We start from the raw sequence: 17021 nt of genomic DNA, 5'->3' as shown, positions 1-17021 counted from the left end.
GACGAATCCCCCCGCCCCTGCCATTCTCCGAGAATGGCAGGGGCGGGGGGATTCGTCTGTGAGGCTGACTCAGGGGCTGGATGACCACTTGTCACATTCATTGGAGGGGAAATTTGTATTGACATGGGCTGGACAATAGGCTGTGAAGGTTCCTTCTGATTCTAAAATTCAGTGATCCTGCAGCTCTTTGGGAGGAGTATAAAATGCTGGTCCATGAAATCGAGAAGACACACCAAGTTTAAACTTCTGTTTTGAAATTTTATTGGATCATCTTGACACAAAATCATTACAGCAGCTTGTGGTATGTTTTTCTTTTCTTTGTAAGGGAATGTTGATAGCAAATAAATTCTTTAATATAACACATCATACAGTCTCAGAATTCTAGAATCACTGCACAGGATTCTGTAATAGAGAATACTCTACATGCTAAAGTGACAGTTTTTAATCCATGAAAAAGAAAATGTGAATTTCCATTCATTAAGGACCATTATCTCCGACAACAGTTTTCAATACACTCGGTCTTTAACACAAGCTGGCTGCCCCAAACCCAAATGACACTTTACCAGCCGACTGAACCGCTGCCCACTAATCCCTGGTACAGACAAGTGCAATCAGACAACAAATAATGCTTGCTGGATCTCGATGCCCATCTCACTGATGCTGCTAATGAAGGGCTCCTTGCAGACACACCACTTCACACCAGGAACTTATTGCAAAGAAGCCCAGGGCTTCCTTCGTTATGCACACGTTGAGGAGGCCCATGAAGTGGCCCTGGGCTTCCTTCCCTGCACACACCTGTTGTGAGGACATTACCATGTGGGCCTACCGGCCTTACAATGTCCACCTAGAAGGTGGTTGGTAATACTTAGGGGCCTCTGGAATGGCATTTCAAGTATTACCAAGAACATTTAAGTGCAAACAACCTGAGTTTGTCCCTTTCTCATCTTTCTGGACACCCTTCTGACAGCTGCAGTTGCACCATGTTGAAAACCCCAGTTCCAGTAATGAGATGAGTGGAAGGGGCTCTAAATTACACTCTTAAAATTGGCATAGAATCTCAAAATTCTACCCCCTCCCCTGAAACAAGACTGAACAGAGTATGATGGGGTCATCATCCAGAGCAAGAACAATCAATCCCTTTTTGCCATCAATGATTCTATTTGATTATTTCCCATTGTCATTGGTAGTACCACCACCAACCTTCCTGTCTCAGCAGTGGAATATTCTAAACTTAAACCTAAGCCCCTTCCTCCCCAGGCAGTTCCCCTCAGCAACAGCCAAGATTTCTGGGACCCTGTTGGGCTCCTACTAGCCACTCTCCGATGAACAATCAGCACTGTGACAAAGTTTATGAGGAACAAGGGGAAAGTGATCCACCACTGCATCCCTTATGCACTATGTTTGGGGGCAAATGAAAACTTCAAGGGGGGGTGAGGGGTGAGGATGGGGGTGAAATTGAAAATAGTCAACCTTATGTGACAAGCCAAAGAGTTTTTCCTTCGAAGACACAGAAACATTCACGCTCAGACATAGACACAGCCCCACATCCACACATCCCTTTGGACTTCTAGTTCCTCTGCTACATTCTATCTTTTCAATGATGTGAGATTTTGGTGGATTTTTACAGGAACACATCAGCAAGAAATCACTAGAGAGGGATATATAATTGTGCAGATTTTGAGATGAACAAGAGAGGAGGGAAAAAAGCAATTTAACTCTTTTCAGCCCCTTGGCCTTGCTCCAAAGTCGAAGTCCACATCAGGATCTCTCTCTCTCTTTACTCCATCCTCCCCCCCACCCCCAATCCTTCAATTACTCAAAAGTCAAAATCAAGTGTACAGTAATGGGCTCTGGGAGAATCTGTCCTGCACACCAGCTGGTTACACACATGCTCCTCCTCACTGGCCTGAAGAGAAGTTCTGCAGACTTGTCTTGGGTTCCCTTCTTAAGAAACGACTAACACAGCTACTGCCATCAGGGCCTGTCTGTGGCTAGTCAGGGGTTCTAGCACCCAAAGTCAAGATGAGGAGGGATACAACTAGACTATGGGAAACAGCTGGATACACAGACTCTGGGCAGTCTTGGACTGCAGAAGGCTTTGAGGCTGGAAAGGGTTATTGCTACAGTTGGTAAGAAGGTTCAAAGTGAAAAAAATTTTAAAATAAAAGAAACCAATGAAACCTACAGCCTTGGGATCTTTAAACTGCAGGTGACTGTGACATTAAATTAAGAGGATGTGCCCAGTCTAGTACATGCGGACAAGGGAGAAATGTAACACTTGAAAGCTGTCCTTGGTGCATCCTCTGCAGAGGTGAGGCGTAAGGGGCCATTCAACACTTGGTCAAGGTTTCTTTCATCTCATCTAACAAATTGCTGAGTAGGGTGGGGTCACTGCATTTCCCATCCACAGATACGGAATTTTCTCCCTGCAAAGGAAAAGAAAAGTTGTGAGCTATCACACCCCAAGAGTGCAGAGCTTTTAAATGGGGCCTCCTGGGGCTTTTGGGAAGAAAGGTCTCACAAAGCTCAAGCACCAGAGCAGCAGGCCCATCTCATGAGTGATGCCTGGGCTCTGGGAGTGCCTGCACTCAGACCACTCAGATTCTGGAAAAGGTAGCAGCTCTGCCACAAGAGGCCAGCAGGCTGCTTCTCTGCTCCAGCTTTAGCTCATCTCCACCTCTCTCACCCTGCTTCCAGGAGGGGGAACCTCACCTTCTTCACAAGCAGGCAGACGTGATGTCCTTGGATAGAACGGCTGTACATGGAGGCACAGGAATCAACTCGTTCCACAACTACAACACAATAAACAGCCACCATGGTCAACTTTGTCAAACAATGCTCTAATTCCTAGATACACGGTCCCTCTCAGGTCAATATTTCTGACAATTCTCAAGGTTCAAGGAAGATGGGAGGCAGGGGATGTAGTATCCAATCTGGAGATACTGTTGAGTACTACAAGTCCAGGTCTCAAAGTGGGGGCTGGAAGCAGCTTCTGGATTTAATTAGGAAAGAAGAACTTTCACATTTTTCAAGATGGTACAGTAGACAGAACACTGGACCTGGATTCAGGAAGAAATGAGTTCAAACCTGCCCCCACACACTTACTAGCTCTGTCACAACCTCTGTCTGCCTTAGTTTGATCATCTGTAAAATGGGGTCATAGAAACACCTACCTCCCAGGGTTGTTGAGAGAATCAAATGAGATCATATTTGTAAAGCACTTTGCAAACCTAAAGCATTACGTAAATGCTATCGTTATTATTATTACTTATAATGAAAAATCTTCAACTTAAACCTGAGCTCTGGGGAACATGAGAAGAATGCTAAAGTCACGTAGCAATGATGGTGGATATTTGGGGTATTTCAATGCACAATTAACTGGAAGACACCAAGAATGACATATAATTCTCACCACTAGAGGCAAAGTTGGCAGCCCCCCCGAGCACAAAATGGTGGTGTTTTTTTTTAAAATAAGTTCACATTTTAAATGAGGAAAAAATCCCATTCTCCAAGCTCTGTAGGAGATAAATCAAATTATCTGAGTTACAGAGAAGGTAAAAAAACTTCCAGTGGATAGTAACACAGAGGCAAACAATTTTCAAATCTTGGGGAGTGTGGGGGAGAAATTCCAGTTTTCAAACCCTGTATAGGGGCTGTGTCCTGTGGTCTGAAATTTCTAAGATGTGCTGTTTCTAGTCTTTCTCTCACTCAAACATTTCCTGAATGACTGCTATGTACAAGGCTGGGACTCTGATGGTACTCCAACGGCTGCGACAATCCCTGTCCTCAATCAAGGTGGGGCTAGAAGGCACATACATGTGAAATTCTGACTAGAATGGTGATCTGAAGTGACCCTTGAAAATTGGGTAGGATTTTAGTAGGGGGGCAGAAAGAAGAAAACGTCATCGACAGTCACAAGAGTTTGAGATGGAAAAGACTTTATAATCATTTAGTCCAATCCTATTATTTTATAGAAAAAAGAAGTGAAAGGACTGCTCCAAGATGATGCAGCTGGTATGTCACACGGGCTAGGATTTGAAATCAACTCTTTCTGATTCCAAAGCCATCATCATTCTTTCTGTGACACCAGAATGAGCTACAGAAAAAGGCAGGAAGCCTACAAAGCCACAGTGGGTGTGCAGGGTGGTGAGCAGAGCAGCTTTCTCAGCTGCAGTTGGAAGAGTCTGAAAAGGGAAGCACTGGGAGTCCAATATGAAGAAATAGCAAAGGGTCAGAGGTAGAGCCAAGATTAAGCCATGAACAGTGTAGAAATGCAGGAGGCTTAGGAAAGAGGCACTGACATGATGAAGGCTGGAGAGCAGGAAGGAACCGAGGCTACTGCAGTGACCCAGGAAGGAGAGCAGAAAGAATGGAAAAAGAATCAGTGGCACTTGGTGACTGGCCAGATACAGGAGGAGTCAGGGAGAAGAAAGAGTCCAATATGATGTCAATATTTTGGAACAAGGTGATGGGGAGGATGATTAAAAAGTGGAAATCAGAAAGACACTCATTGAACTTATTCCTCTTTCTCCCTTCAGGAATTCATCAAAGATCAACCAAAACACTCGGCAAATATTATAATACATAGTTGTAAGAGTAATTTTTTAACTCTTGGACCATTATTTGATATATATCATGGATTTTTTTTAATGGCTTCAAGATGAGAAATCATTTTTTGCAGCTAATATCCTTAGATTCTACAATGGCAGTTCCAAAAAAAATTAATTTACTTATTTTATTTTTCAACATTCACTTCCATAAGATTTTGAGCTCTAAGTTTTCTCCTCCTCCCCAAGATGGCATGCAGTCTGACATAGTCTCTACATATACATTCATATTAAACCTATCTTCACAAGAGTCATGTGGTAAAGAAAAATTAGAACCAATGGGAGAAGCCACGAGAAAGAAGAAACAAAAGGAAAAAAAAGAGAATGAACAGTCTGCTTCCATCTGCATTCAGACCCCACAGTCCTGTCTCTGGATGTGGACAGCATTTTCCATCATGAGTCTTTTAGAATTGTCTCAGATCCTTGCACTGCTGAGAACAACTAAGTCTATCAAAGCTAGTCATCGAACAATGAGGCTGTTACTGTGTGCAATGTTCTCCTGGTTCCGTTTCCCTCACTCTGCATCAGTTCATATAAGTCTTTCCAGGTTTTTCTGAAATCCACCATTTCTTATGGAACAAGAGCATTCCATTACTTGTTCAGTCATTTCCCAACTGATGGATATCCCCTCAATTCTTTGTCACCACAAAAAGAGCTGCTATAAATATTTTTGTACCTGTGGGTTCTTTTCCCATTTTTACGATCTCTTTAGGATACAGAACTAGAAGTGGTATTTCTGGGTCAAAGGGTATGGACAATTTTATAGCCCTTTGAGCATAGTTCCAAATTGCTCTCCAGAATGGTTGGATCAGTTCACAACTCCATCAACAATGCATTAGTGTTCTCATTTTCCCACATCTTCTCCAACATTTGTCATTTTCCTGTTTTGTCATGTTAGCCAATCTGATAGATGTGATGTGGTACTTCAGAGTTACTTTGATTTGCATCTCTCTAATCAATAGCAATTTAGAGCATTTTTTCATATGACTATAGATAGCTTTAATTCTTCACCTGAAAACTGCCTGTTCATATCCTTTGACCATTTATTTATCAGCTGGAGAATGACTTGTATTCTTATAAATTTGACTCAGTTCTCTATACATTTTATCTATATATTTGTCAGAGACACTGCTTGTAAGAATTATTTGTCAGTTTTCTGCTTACCTTTTAATCTTGGTTGCACTGGCTGTGTTTGTGTAAAACCTTTTCAATTTAATGTAATTAAAATGATTCATTTTGCATATCATAATGTTCTCTATCTCGTGTTTGGTCTATGATTTTTACTATAGATAGTATTATGGTATTAGTGTATACGTTAAAGTCTGTATTCTGAAAAATGATCACAGTGTGCACTCAATTCTCAGCGTTTGCATGGTCTTTTATGAAACAACAGTCAATGAATTAAACAAGACAGAAGCAATTACAAAAGATAAAATAGCTAACTTTGATTATGTAAAATTGAAAGGCTTCTGCACACAAAGTTAATGCATCTGGAATAAGAAGGAAAGTGAATGAGGAATGAATTGGAAAAAAATCTTTTTATCAAATTTCTCTGATAATGGTTTGATATCCAAGATATAAACAATTAACAAATATATAAAAGACTAAGTCATTCCCCAATAGGTAAGCTGTCAAAGGATATGAACAATTCTTAAAAGAATTGCAAACTATTCACAACAATGTGAAAAAATTCTCCAAATTACATATAATAAGGGAAATGCAAATCAAAGCAACCCTGAGGTTTCAGTTTATACCCTGAAATTGGCAAAAGTAACCAAAAATGGAAATAGTGCTAGACAGAATGTGGAATAATAACCACACTGGTACATTGTTGGTGGATCTGTAAAATGGTACAATCATACAAAATGATACTACCAAAGCAATTTGGAATTATGCAAATGAAATGATTAATATGTCCATGCAGATTGAATCGGAGACTCCATTTACTAGGTTTATCTCCCAACCATTGATAAGAAGAAAGTCCTCCTATACACCAAAATATTTATAGCAGCATATTTTGTCAAAGCAAAGAATTAGAAACAAAGTAGGTACCCATAATTTGGGGAATGGCTAAACGAATCTGTGTTACAAGAATGTAAAGGAGTATGACTATGCCTTAGGAAATTATGTATGTGATGAATACAAAGAAACATGGAAAGATTTACATGAATCGACGATACAAGGTGAAGTAAGCAGAGCCAAGAAGACAGCACACGCAATAACTACAATAACATAAACAGAAACTACACGCCAAAAAGATCTAACATGATTTGTAACAAGATTACAAAGCTCCAGCAGAACCTGAATGAAAAGGTATGAGAAGACACCTCCAACACACCTCTTCATAGAGGTGGGAGGTCTACAGGTATGAGACATGGAACAGGTTTTGGGACTTTTTCAGTGAGTTGACTAGTTAGGCTGACTTTTTTTTTTTTTTAATTCTCTAGAACACTACTATTTGCTAAATGAGATGACTCTCTGGAAGGGGAGGGGGAGATACTTGGGGTAACTAATGGTGTAAGAAAGAGAAGTCATCAATCAAAATTTATTTTAAAAAAACCAGTCATTTACACAATATACTAGTGAGGTAGGGAGAACAGAGAGCTGGGTACTATGGGTAGGTGAAAAGACTCCACCCCCAAAAACTAATAGGGACAGATGATAAAAACACAGACTCAAGAGCTAAGAAGATGCTTTATTTGGTTGGGGTCAGCTCATAGGACTTAATTTCAAGATGAACCAAAGGTATTACACCATGGATCAACTATTGCCAATTGTATTTCCAATTGTAGCCTTGTCACGTAAAGATTGTTTTAAAGAAATAGGGATCTTTAGCCTACAGAGAAGAAAGATGGGTTAGGGAAAGACTTAGAGGGAAGACATATAGTACCTGTCTTCAAGCAGAAGAAGGCCTGTCATGAAGAAGAGGAATTAGATTTGTTCTTTTTAGTTCTACAAGGTAAAATTGGGACCAATGAGAAGTCAAGGAGAGGCAGATTTTAGACTGATACAAGGAAAATGACTGGACAAATCATTTAATCTCAATTTCTTCATCAGTAAAACGAGAGGGTTATACCAGATGATGCCTGATGTTCCTTCCAGCTTCAAATCCATAAGCCTATCATTCTTAGTTTAGACAGAAGTCCCCAAGTCATGCAAATTTGCCCACTACAAGGATGTGTGTCAGTATAGTCTAATTCTGTATTCCCTAAAACTGGAACCATTCCAAAGGAGGAAAGCAGATGAATGACCTATTATGATTATTAAATGTTGATGGGAAGAGGTTAAAAAATTTCTCAAGCCACATTTAGTAAAAGAGATGAAATAAATTTACCTGAAAAGTGATGGTGAAAACAAATCTTCGCCAGCAGGTGTTGAAAAGAAATACTAATGCCATCGACTTTTATGGAATTCATGTTCAGCTCACCAGACTCCAGCAACTTGGCAAAAGCATCACTGTCCCAAAAAAGCAAAGTGGGGAGGGAAAGACAACCCAGAGACTGCGCTGAATGAACATTACTGGCTTCCCAGACAGCACATCATCAATTACGGTCCCCCCCGCCCCCCAAGAACTGTAGCAAGAACTAAAGGCAGCAAGGTATCAAATGCTAAGATATAATACTTTTACAAAAAAATAAAGTACCTTTACTACCAAAGTAAGGCAACAACAGACTTGGAGGCTGAATGATATCCCCAAGTGTCCCATATAAGACATTACGGGCTCAAAATCTTCTGCTGACAAGTCACAAACTTTCATGCTAATTTTAGAGATGGGAATACTTTTCTTTTTAGGTCAAAATGTCATGTTTAAGTAAGCTTATGAGAAACTTCAAATTAATGCTACCCAAAACCACTGTGTTTCCTTTAACAAAACAATATGAGAGACAAATGAATCAGAGAAAAAAGGGGCTCAGTGAACAGCAAGGCACACTGGGTAATTCATGCAACAACCAGGGTATGTACAGCCAAAGCTCAGCTGGACGTATGTGGCCAAAGCAAAAGCTGGCATGAGGAGCACAGAACAGAAAGCTGTGAGGAAGTCGGAGCTGCTGCCCTTGTTACCCACTTACCTATAGCAAGGCGTGGTGATCAAGTATGAGGTGCAGCTGAAGTGTAATTTGAAATCTAGCTTTTCATGGGTGGAGCCTTCGTCATTCTGCAACAGGCCAAAGGAAATGAGATGAATGGAGGCCAGAGGCTCTGCAGAAGGGAGACCCTGAGGTGCCCTCAGGATCCCCAGGTTCCAGCACCATCCCCACAGCAAGCTAGGCCTCCTATACAAATGAAGGAGGCCCATAGGCCAGTGACAGGCTCAGTCCTGTGATTCCACTGAAGTTATGGGAAGGGACAATAGGGCAGGAGGGGACAGGTTTTGTATTTTTAAAATTCATTCCTGGCTCTGCATTTTAAAAATTATGTCGTGGCTAAAAATCACAACAGCTTTAGAAAGTAAAATCACCATAATACCTTCAGAAATCCATTTTGAACCTTCTCTCTGGCTGAAGCCTGCTGGATTGCTTTAAACACAGACATATTTAGATTTTCCTCTCTTTTTTTATGTTAAGAAGATGGACCCTAGTTACCTCAGGCAACGCCAGGTTTAAGGAGGAACCCAGCAGCTCCAAGCTGGTTCTCCTGTTGGCAGGTGAGGCCATCACAGATGATTTGCTCAGCTTAAGGCAGGGTCAAGCATTGAACAATGGAAGTGCAAACAACTTGGCTTTGGGACAATCGCTCTGAAGGGGGCGGTTCCTTTGGAGGGTTTAGTTGGCAAGTGAAATGTGACAGGTGAAATGCTGCTCCAGAGAAGCTCTTTAAAGCAGTGCTTTCTATATGCAAACTCAAAAACCCACACAGTTCAGACTCAAGGCAAAAACAGAGAGTTTAAAGTTGCACTTACTTTGACTATAAAGGACAGCGTCCCTTTTAGCTTCTGTGCCATGATGATGCTCTGAACAGTAAACACAAACTGGGCTTCATTAGAGATTCCTGACATGGAGAGAGATGGGTGAGGGAGAGAAAAATGAGACACCAGGAAAAGCAGGGTGTGCGAAAATTACAGGAAGATGAGACAGGGAGAATGTACTAATGACACAGCTCCCATCTTCTGAATGTGTTTATTAAGAGACATTATTATTAAGAGATTTTTATTATTATTATTATTAAGAGATATTATTATTTAAGCTCCTTAAAGAGAAGAGGGACAGAGAGGAGGAAGGAAGTGCCTTCATCTCCCACCATGTCCATTCTTGATTTGTTCTCACAAGAGATAACATCCGTGTTTCTTCCTGAGATCAGAAAGTTGCTGTCCATTTAGTACAGGTGCTGGTGAGTAAGAAAGAAGCCAGACCATTCTGAACAAGGGGAGTTCTGGGGTGTTCTGCTGCTGTTTTCATGAGGCAGCCCCAACTATCCTATTTTGGGCTGAACTAGAAAACTAATATTGTGAGCCTAGATCAAATGTTGCAGGTCTCAGTTGTTAATGATTACATCATTAGTTAGATCTAAACATAATAATAAGAAGCTGTACTTCTTTAATATTTTGGGGCTCTCAGGATACATTTCAGGAATACTCCTGAGAAGCAGGGAAACTGTTGCTGGTGGTGGTTATGGGGGCAGCTAGGTGGCTCAGTGGATAGAGTGCGGAGCCTAGAATCTGGGACCCAAGTTCAAAACCAGCTTCATATACTTATTAGCTGTGGGACCCTGGGCAAGTCTGCCTTAATCCACTGGAGAAGGAAACGGCAAATCACTTCAGTATCTTTGCCAAGAAAACTCCATGGACAGCACTGGCATGCTCTGATCTAAGGTTTCATAACGAGTCAGACACAACTGAACAATAAAGGGAAAATCATGAGTTTCTGAGGACCCAGGTGCAGATCCTTGCTCCATTTCTGCTTACCTGGGAAGCTTTGAGTTACCAAGTTCTCCTTTTGGGACCTTAAGACTCCCCATTATCAAAATCAGCAGGCTGGACTACGACACTGACAGTCTGCTCCCCAGTGGAGAATTGTTAAGGAGATATGGAGAGAGTGCGTGTGTGCGTGAAAATGGTGGGCTTCTAATAAATCACAAGATAACTTGTTCTTATTATTCATGTCTCTTCAGGGATATGAATTTTTACATGACGATTTTTCAACAAATTTCTCTCTTATGGGATTAACATAATAGGCCATCCATGAAACTTGATGAAATTTGCTGATTTTTAATAAAAATGAAATATCATTCATCACAATAATCAATCCTAACTTCATATTCAAACCAATCAAAATAACTTCAGTAACACTTCTTTTTAGAAGACTGAGACCCCATTGTACAATAGCATTGTACAGATTTGGAATCTGTTTGAATTTTGGCTTTGCTACTAGCTGTGTGACATTAGGCAAATCATTTCCCCTCACTGGGCCTCAATTTTATAGTCCATAAAATAAAATGATTTGAATAAATGACTTCTTTAGTCCCTTCCAACTTTAAGTCTAATTGGCTTTCTGAGCCCTGGAAACCCTCATCTGGATTTTTATCTAAAGTTAGATGTAAGTAAGTCTTCTTGTTTTTCTTTGCTTGAAAACAGGAGGAAAAAATCTGGCTCCTGAACTTTGGGATGCCTTCAAGAGGACTGGCAAGGTGGAGAGAACATCGACCTTGGAGCCAGCAGACCTGGGTTGGACTCTGAGCTCCTATTTGCTCTATGACCATGGGTAAATCCCTTAACTTCTCAGTGTCAGCGTCCTCATAAACAGAATGGGGATAAGAATACCTGTACAACCAACCTCAGAAACTTGTGAGAAAAAGCACTTTGTAAACCTTAAAGTAACTCTGAAAATAGACACTAAAATGCAACGAGCATGTGTGGCAATCAAGTTGTGATGATGAGTTTATTTATTCCAGATTCATGAGAGTGCTGAAGGTTTTCATGACTATACTATCAGCAGCTTGAATTTGGGCATTCGCACAGTCAATCCATCAACTGAGAAGCATTCACTAAGCGCTTACTGCACGTGAGGCATCATGCCAAGGACTTGTAACAGTGCTACAGGGGACAAGTGGTTAGACTGGAATCTTGCTATAACTGGGAGACTGGTGGGATCTCTGGGCTTTACCGAAGGAATCACCATCATCTATTACTACAATATCATGAAATGCCTTTCCGAAGGAGACTGGCTGCCAGGGTTTCAAGTCCTTTCACACATATTTTGATATTTAGTCTGAGATGAAAGATCAAAGCTTTCCTTAGCTACAACTCGTGTGCCCTGTCAAAGAGATGTGCTAGTCTGGCTTCAGGGTGCTTACCAGGAGGCAGCTGGAAAGGCACAGGGACTCCGTCGTGCACTGAAGTGCCTTCTGGCCGAGACATTTTTGCGTTCAGTGAGTCCAGCACGTTGAGCTCCATGTTTTTCAGGAAGCCATCACTCTTATTTTCAAAAATCACAGAAACAGTCACTTGGCTTTCCTTCTGAAGATCGCCTTGGATGTCATATGTCTGCAAACAGCCGAGACAGAAGGAGTCGTGTAAGTGTTCTTCAATACTTGCTAAGTCCAGGATGAAAGTTAAAAGCCACATTAGTAGAAAGAAGGGGAAAAATCCTAACAAACTGGTCTAAATACAGGCTGTTTGTTGTTGTTGTTCGGTCACGTCCAGCTCTTCATGACCCCATTTGGGGTTTTCTTGGTAAAGATACTGGAACAGTTGACCATTTCCTTCTCCAGCTCATTTTACAGATGAGGAAACTGAGGTAAACAGAGTGAAATAACTTGTCCAGGGTCACACAGCCAGTAAATGTCTGAGGCCAGATTTGAACTTAGGAAGATGCGTGTTCCTGACCCCAGGCCCAACACTCTATTCACTGTGCCACCTAGCTGCCCAAATATAAGCTATACTTTTCCCCCTCAAAATCTAATCTGGTTTGTAGAAATTCTCAGTCTGTGAAATAAAGTAAATAAAAAATATATGCTGAAATAAAAAAAAACATTTTAGAGATATAGCAAATATCAGGGGATATTCTATATATACTCTGACCAATAGAGTATGATGACTTTCACTTTCCATGTCTTATTCACTTAAAGAGCAGCTTGGAAATATATACCATTAGTTCAAAAATAGTCCACTCACTCTAAAATGAGATCTAAGAAAAGAAAAAATATGCACATTTCCACAGAAAAATAATGCTAATTAAATATGATAATTAGGTTTCATTTGCCAAAAAAAAAAAAAAAAAAGATGTGAATTGTGACCTAGTTGTTACTGGCAACATACATCCTTATGAGAAGACAAGTATATCCTTTTGTTGAGGAACTGATGACTCATCCCAACCAATGCTCATCAGCCTCAGCAGGAAGGATGGCACTCTGCTCTAAGACCAGATCATTTCTTCTAAGCCACACTGGTACCCTCCAGACCAGGTTACTCACCATTTTAATGAAAGAATTTTCAGCTAGAAGGCAGTAACTGGACATAGGCTAGGGGAAAAAAAGGAAAATATTTTCAGTATAGAAAGCTTATGGAAATTAAGGAAATCTGGTCCCTGAGTAAATGAGACCCTTATTGTCTGTTAACAAATCTTGCTGATAATCTTGGAGATCGGGGTAATAAATACAACTTGGCCCCAAGAACAGTACTAACAAGTGTCAAGTACATAAAACACATTAAAAGTGTGCTGCATCATAACTTAAAGGGAATTCATTATTTCTTACTCTTGGGAAACAAAACAAACCTGAGCTACATGGCTGCTTTGAACCTAGGAAGAATGCTAGCTTGGGACCAAGAGGCCCAACAGAAACTCTACCCCTGATGCACCACGGTGCAGACACCCCCTTTGTCTCCTCTCCCACAGCCACAACCGAAGCCCTTCTCAGGCCTCCTATACCATTTCAATAAGTGTCTTGACTAACTTTCCCTGTCTTAAGCCTCTGCCCACTTCACAGCAGACAAAGGCACCTTCCTCCAGTATGTGTCTGACAACATCACCCCCAACTATAGTGACTGCATCCAGGACCAAAGAGAAATTCTTTTTAGTATTTAAAGCCCTTCCTGCCTTTCCAGCTTTATGACACCTTACTCGACTTTTCACAAACTATATCCAGTCAAACTTGCCTTTGAGCTGCTTCCCCCCTCTGCCCTTGAGCCCTTACGTAGAAGGACTTTGCTGGGGTCTTTCCCATCCTCCAGCTCAGGGCCTTCTGGTCCATTTATTTTGGATGTACCTATATATGCATAAGTTGCCTGTCCTGTTAGAAATGTAAACTCCTTGAGAGCAGGGTCTATTCCATTTGCACCCTATCACACAGGAGGGGCTTAATCAATGCTTACTTATTGTTGATCCACGGAACACTGGAGAGCTTGCTAACTAAACTATAAGCTACTAAGAAGCACGGGAAGAGAGAGGAAAGACTACTGGGTTATGTTTGAACCCTGGCTCCCTCATTTATTGTTATTCAACCTCTTGGAGTCTCCATGTCCTCGACTGTCATAGCCAAATAGTAATGCCTGCCCTATTCAGCCTTCCAGGGTATGTGGGAAGGAAAGATTACTGAAGCACAAATTATCACAATGGTAATCAAACCATCTCTGCAAGATAAAGAGACAGCGCCGTGAACCACTGTGCACAGGGGCCAGCCCTCACAACTCCCTGTGAGGATATAAAATCTGCTGAGGCCAAAGTCCCTTCCTTTCCCCAAGTCAAAACCAGATCATGTCTGTGGTAACCTGCTGAGTCAATCCTGCTCAGTTCTAAGTGTCCAACACTGCCTCCCCTCCATTTGGGCAGCATATGCCCATTCCCAACTTCCTGCAGGGTCAGAGAAGCAGGCTTAAGTGCCCCCTCACCGGGAGGGGCTCATCCTCAAGGGTGCCATTTTGTATAGCTTCCACTTGCTCATCTTCACTTGGGTGCTTCTTCTTTTTGGATTTCTTTTTGTCCTTGGACTTCTCTTCCTTTTCCTTCTTATGCTTTTTCTTCTTATGTTTGGAGGATTTCTGGAAACAAAAAAGGAGTGACAATAAATTCTTAAAGTGGTTCCTTACAGTTGAAGTTTCACCAATAATGGAAGCGTGACTAATTTCTCTATAAATTATGATTCTGACACAACTTTAAAGCATCAAAGTCCAAAGCAAATTTTGCAAACAGAATCCCTGAACTTCCTCTTTCACTTTTTAACACTGGAACCCTACTGCCTCATCCTGAGATCTTGTCATTTGCGTCCTGGGTTCAGAATCCCTCAGTAGTTCCAGACTCCCTCCAGAATAACCAACCCTTTATCTGAGGAGATTTTTACCAGCCTGATCTCATTCTATGCCCCTAGACTTGCTCTGTGCCTCAGTCAGACTAGAACTCCAGGACTGAAAGATGCCACAGAAAACACTGAACTTTCCCACTTCTAGGTTAACACCTACCAGTTCCCAGAATCTCCAAGTTAGAAAAAACCTTACTCAAAACCTGAACTACTCTACAAGACACCTGACATGTCTTTTCCTTAAAGACCTTCAGCGAGAAAAAACTCATTAACCATCCTGAACTGGCCCATTCCACTTTTTATAATAGCTTTAATTGTCAGGAAAATTCTCCTTCCATCAAGATTAAATTTCCCTCACCTCAACTTCTATTTCAAGTTTTTCTCCCTGGGGTCAAGCAGAACAGGTCTAATGCTTCTTTCCCATAAGACAGCTATCAAATACTTGAAGGCAGTAATCATGTTCCTCCTCAAATTGTCTCTATATTATACATCTGAGTTCCTTCAGTTGATGTTCACAAGGTTCCATCCTGGGTGCCCTCCTTTGGACACTCTCTAGCTTGTTTATCAATGACCTTCCAAAAGGTGGCCCCTAGCATGGGGCTTCTGGAATTGTGGTTGGTTATTGTGTTTACCAGAATTCATATGTCAAAGTTCCAACCAACATTTATTAAGAAGCAACTGCTTTTATGGTTTCTCCCATTCATTTTAATTCTTCTATGCAACATAACTAAGGTGAAAAAATGTATTTAATATGAATGTATATGTAGAACCCATATAAGACTGCATGCCATCTTGGGGAGGGAGGGGTCAATGAAGGGGAGAGAGGAAAAAAAATCTAAGATATATGGAAATGACTGAAGAAAACTGAAAACAAAATAATAAAAAAAAAAAAAAGAAACAACTGCCTCTCTTTGCACTGTTGTGGTGTTTGCTTACCTTTTCATCCTCATCCTCTTCGTCGTCTCTCTCTTCTTTTTTAGGTTCCTCATAGTCTTCAGGCACAGCCATAACTGTATTTACATTGGATTCATTCTGTACAAGAGGATAAAAAGCTTGTTTTAACTAAAGTGAACCGGATACAAACAAACCCATGTCAGCATATTGTGAGGCTAAGGGATATACAGGGCTAATGTAGTCTGATTTAAATAAAAAAGAGGAAAACATAATAATCATTTTAGGAAGTCCTAATTCCTCCTGCAAAGCAAACTAACCTTTACCTCTTGAGGGACTGGAGCTTTACTCTCTTGTTTTATACACTGCAAATAATGCCTAAGCTCATAGCAGCCCCACTTTCAACAGTTAATGAGAAAGTCATATTTTCAAACCTCTTTCTCCACTGTGATTATTTTTGGCTGGAGAGGTAGAAATAGTCGACCTGATTCAATAAACATTTATTAAGCATCTATGTGCCTATCATCTTATAAAATACCAAGAAAAAATTCAAAAGAAGATGATCAAGTTCTTTCCTCTCAAAGACTTCTTGCCAACATCAATTTTGAATGAAAAATACCTTGATGGCAGATAAGTTTTAATATTAGAAGAAGACTTGAAGTATGAAATGAAAGGATCACAGGTTTTCTCAAAAGGGGATCACAAACAAAAGAAGTCCCTCAAATATTCTAAAAAACTTTATCTGAAGGTGACCGCTGGAGCAAAGATAACAAAAGAAGTGTCTAGCTTGAAAGGTGTTTCTTATAAGTGGCAGCACTGACACTCATCTGTAGATATATGGTCTGTACCGTCCTCACTGCCATGTCACCACCATGCACCAGCCTGGCTTCTTCTTGAAGACACAGCTCTGGTGGGGACATTTGCTCAGGGGAATACAGTGAACTCCCTGACCATTCAATGGAGTCACCCACACTGTCAGACATTTCCAGACAGAACTGTATTTTCACTTATTCTTAAGCCTAGCAGAGTATGCTTTTATATCTCTAAAGGGCTACTGTGTGGGCTGTGTGCACCTACAGGTGACTGTGCTGTGGAGGCAGCTGGTGGAGCAGCAGAAAGCCAGAAGTCCAAGTCTTCTCCCTTAAAAAAAGAAGAGATAAAGTTTCAGCAAGAAAAAGAGGGTCATGGGCTTTAAAAAAAACAAAACAAAACATATGGAGTCAGAAATTACTCAGTTTTTCTTTCTCATATCCTGTTAAGACATGAAAGGTAGAAGAGAACTGTGTGACCACA

General features: G+C 40.9%; 1 protein-coding gene across 1 annotated transcript in view; it reads right to left on the bottom strand.

Annotated features, from left to right (window-relative positions):
- Window positions 1-237: 237 nt before the first annotated feature.
- Window positions 238-17021, bottom strand: part of AP3D1 (adaptor related protein complex 3 subunit delta 1) — a 158691-nt gene continuing 141907 nt past the window's right edge. Inside the window, exons 23-32 of the mRNA XM_072601490.1 lie at window positions 16806-16868; window positions 15774-15869; window positions 14431-14580; window positions 13017-13064; window positions 11898-12087; window positions 9508-9596; window positions 8678-8763; window positions 7942-8063; window positions 2713-2792; window positions 238-2426 (exon numbers count right to left, since the gene is read on the bottom strand). Coding sequence (XP_072457591.1) covers window positions 2331-2426; window positions 2713-2792; window positions 7942-8063; window positions 8678-8763; window positions 9508-9596; window positions 11898-12087; window positions 13017-13064; window positions 14431-14580; window positions 15774-15869; window positions 16806-16868 — 1020 coding nt within the window. The 3' untranslated portion in view covers window positions 238-2330. The remainder of the gene's footprint in view (window positions 2427-2712; window positions 2793-7941; window positions 8064-8677; window positions 8764-9507; window positions 9597-11897; window positions 12088-13016; window positions 13065-14430; window positions 14581-15773; window positions 15870-16805; window positions 16869-17021) is intronic.

This window comes from Notamacropus eugenii, chromosome 4 (genome assembly GCF_028372415.1).
Source record: "Notamacropus eugenii isolate mMacEug1 chromosome 4, mMacEug1.pri_v2, whole genome shotgun sequence".
NCBI lineage: Eukaryota > Metazoa > Chordata > Mammalia > Diprotodontia > Macropodidae > Notamacropus > Notamacropus eugenii.
This window is presented reverse-complemented; position numbering and strand designations above follow the sequence as displayed.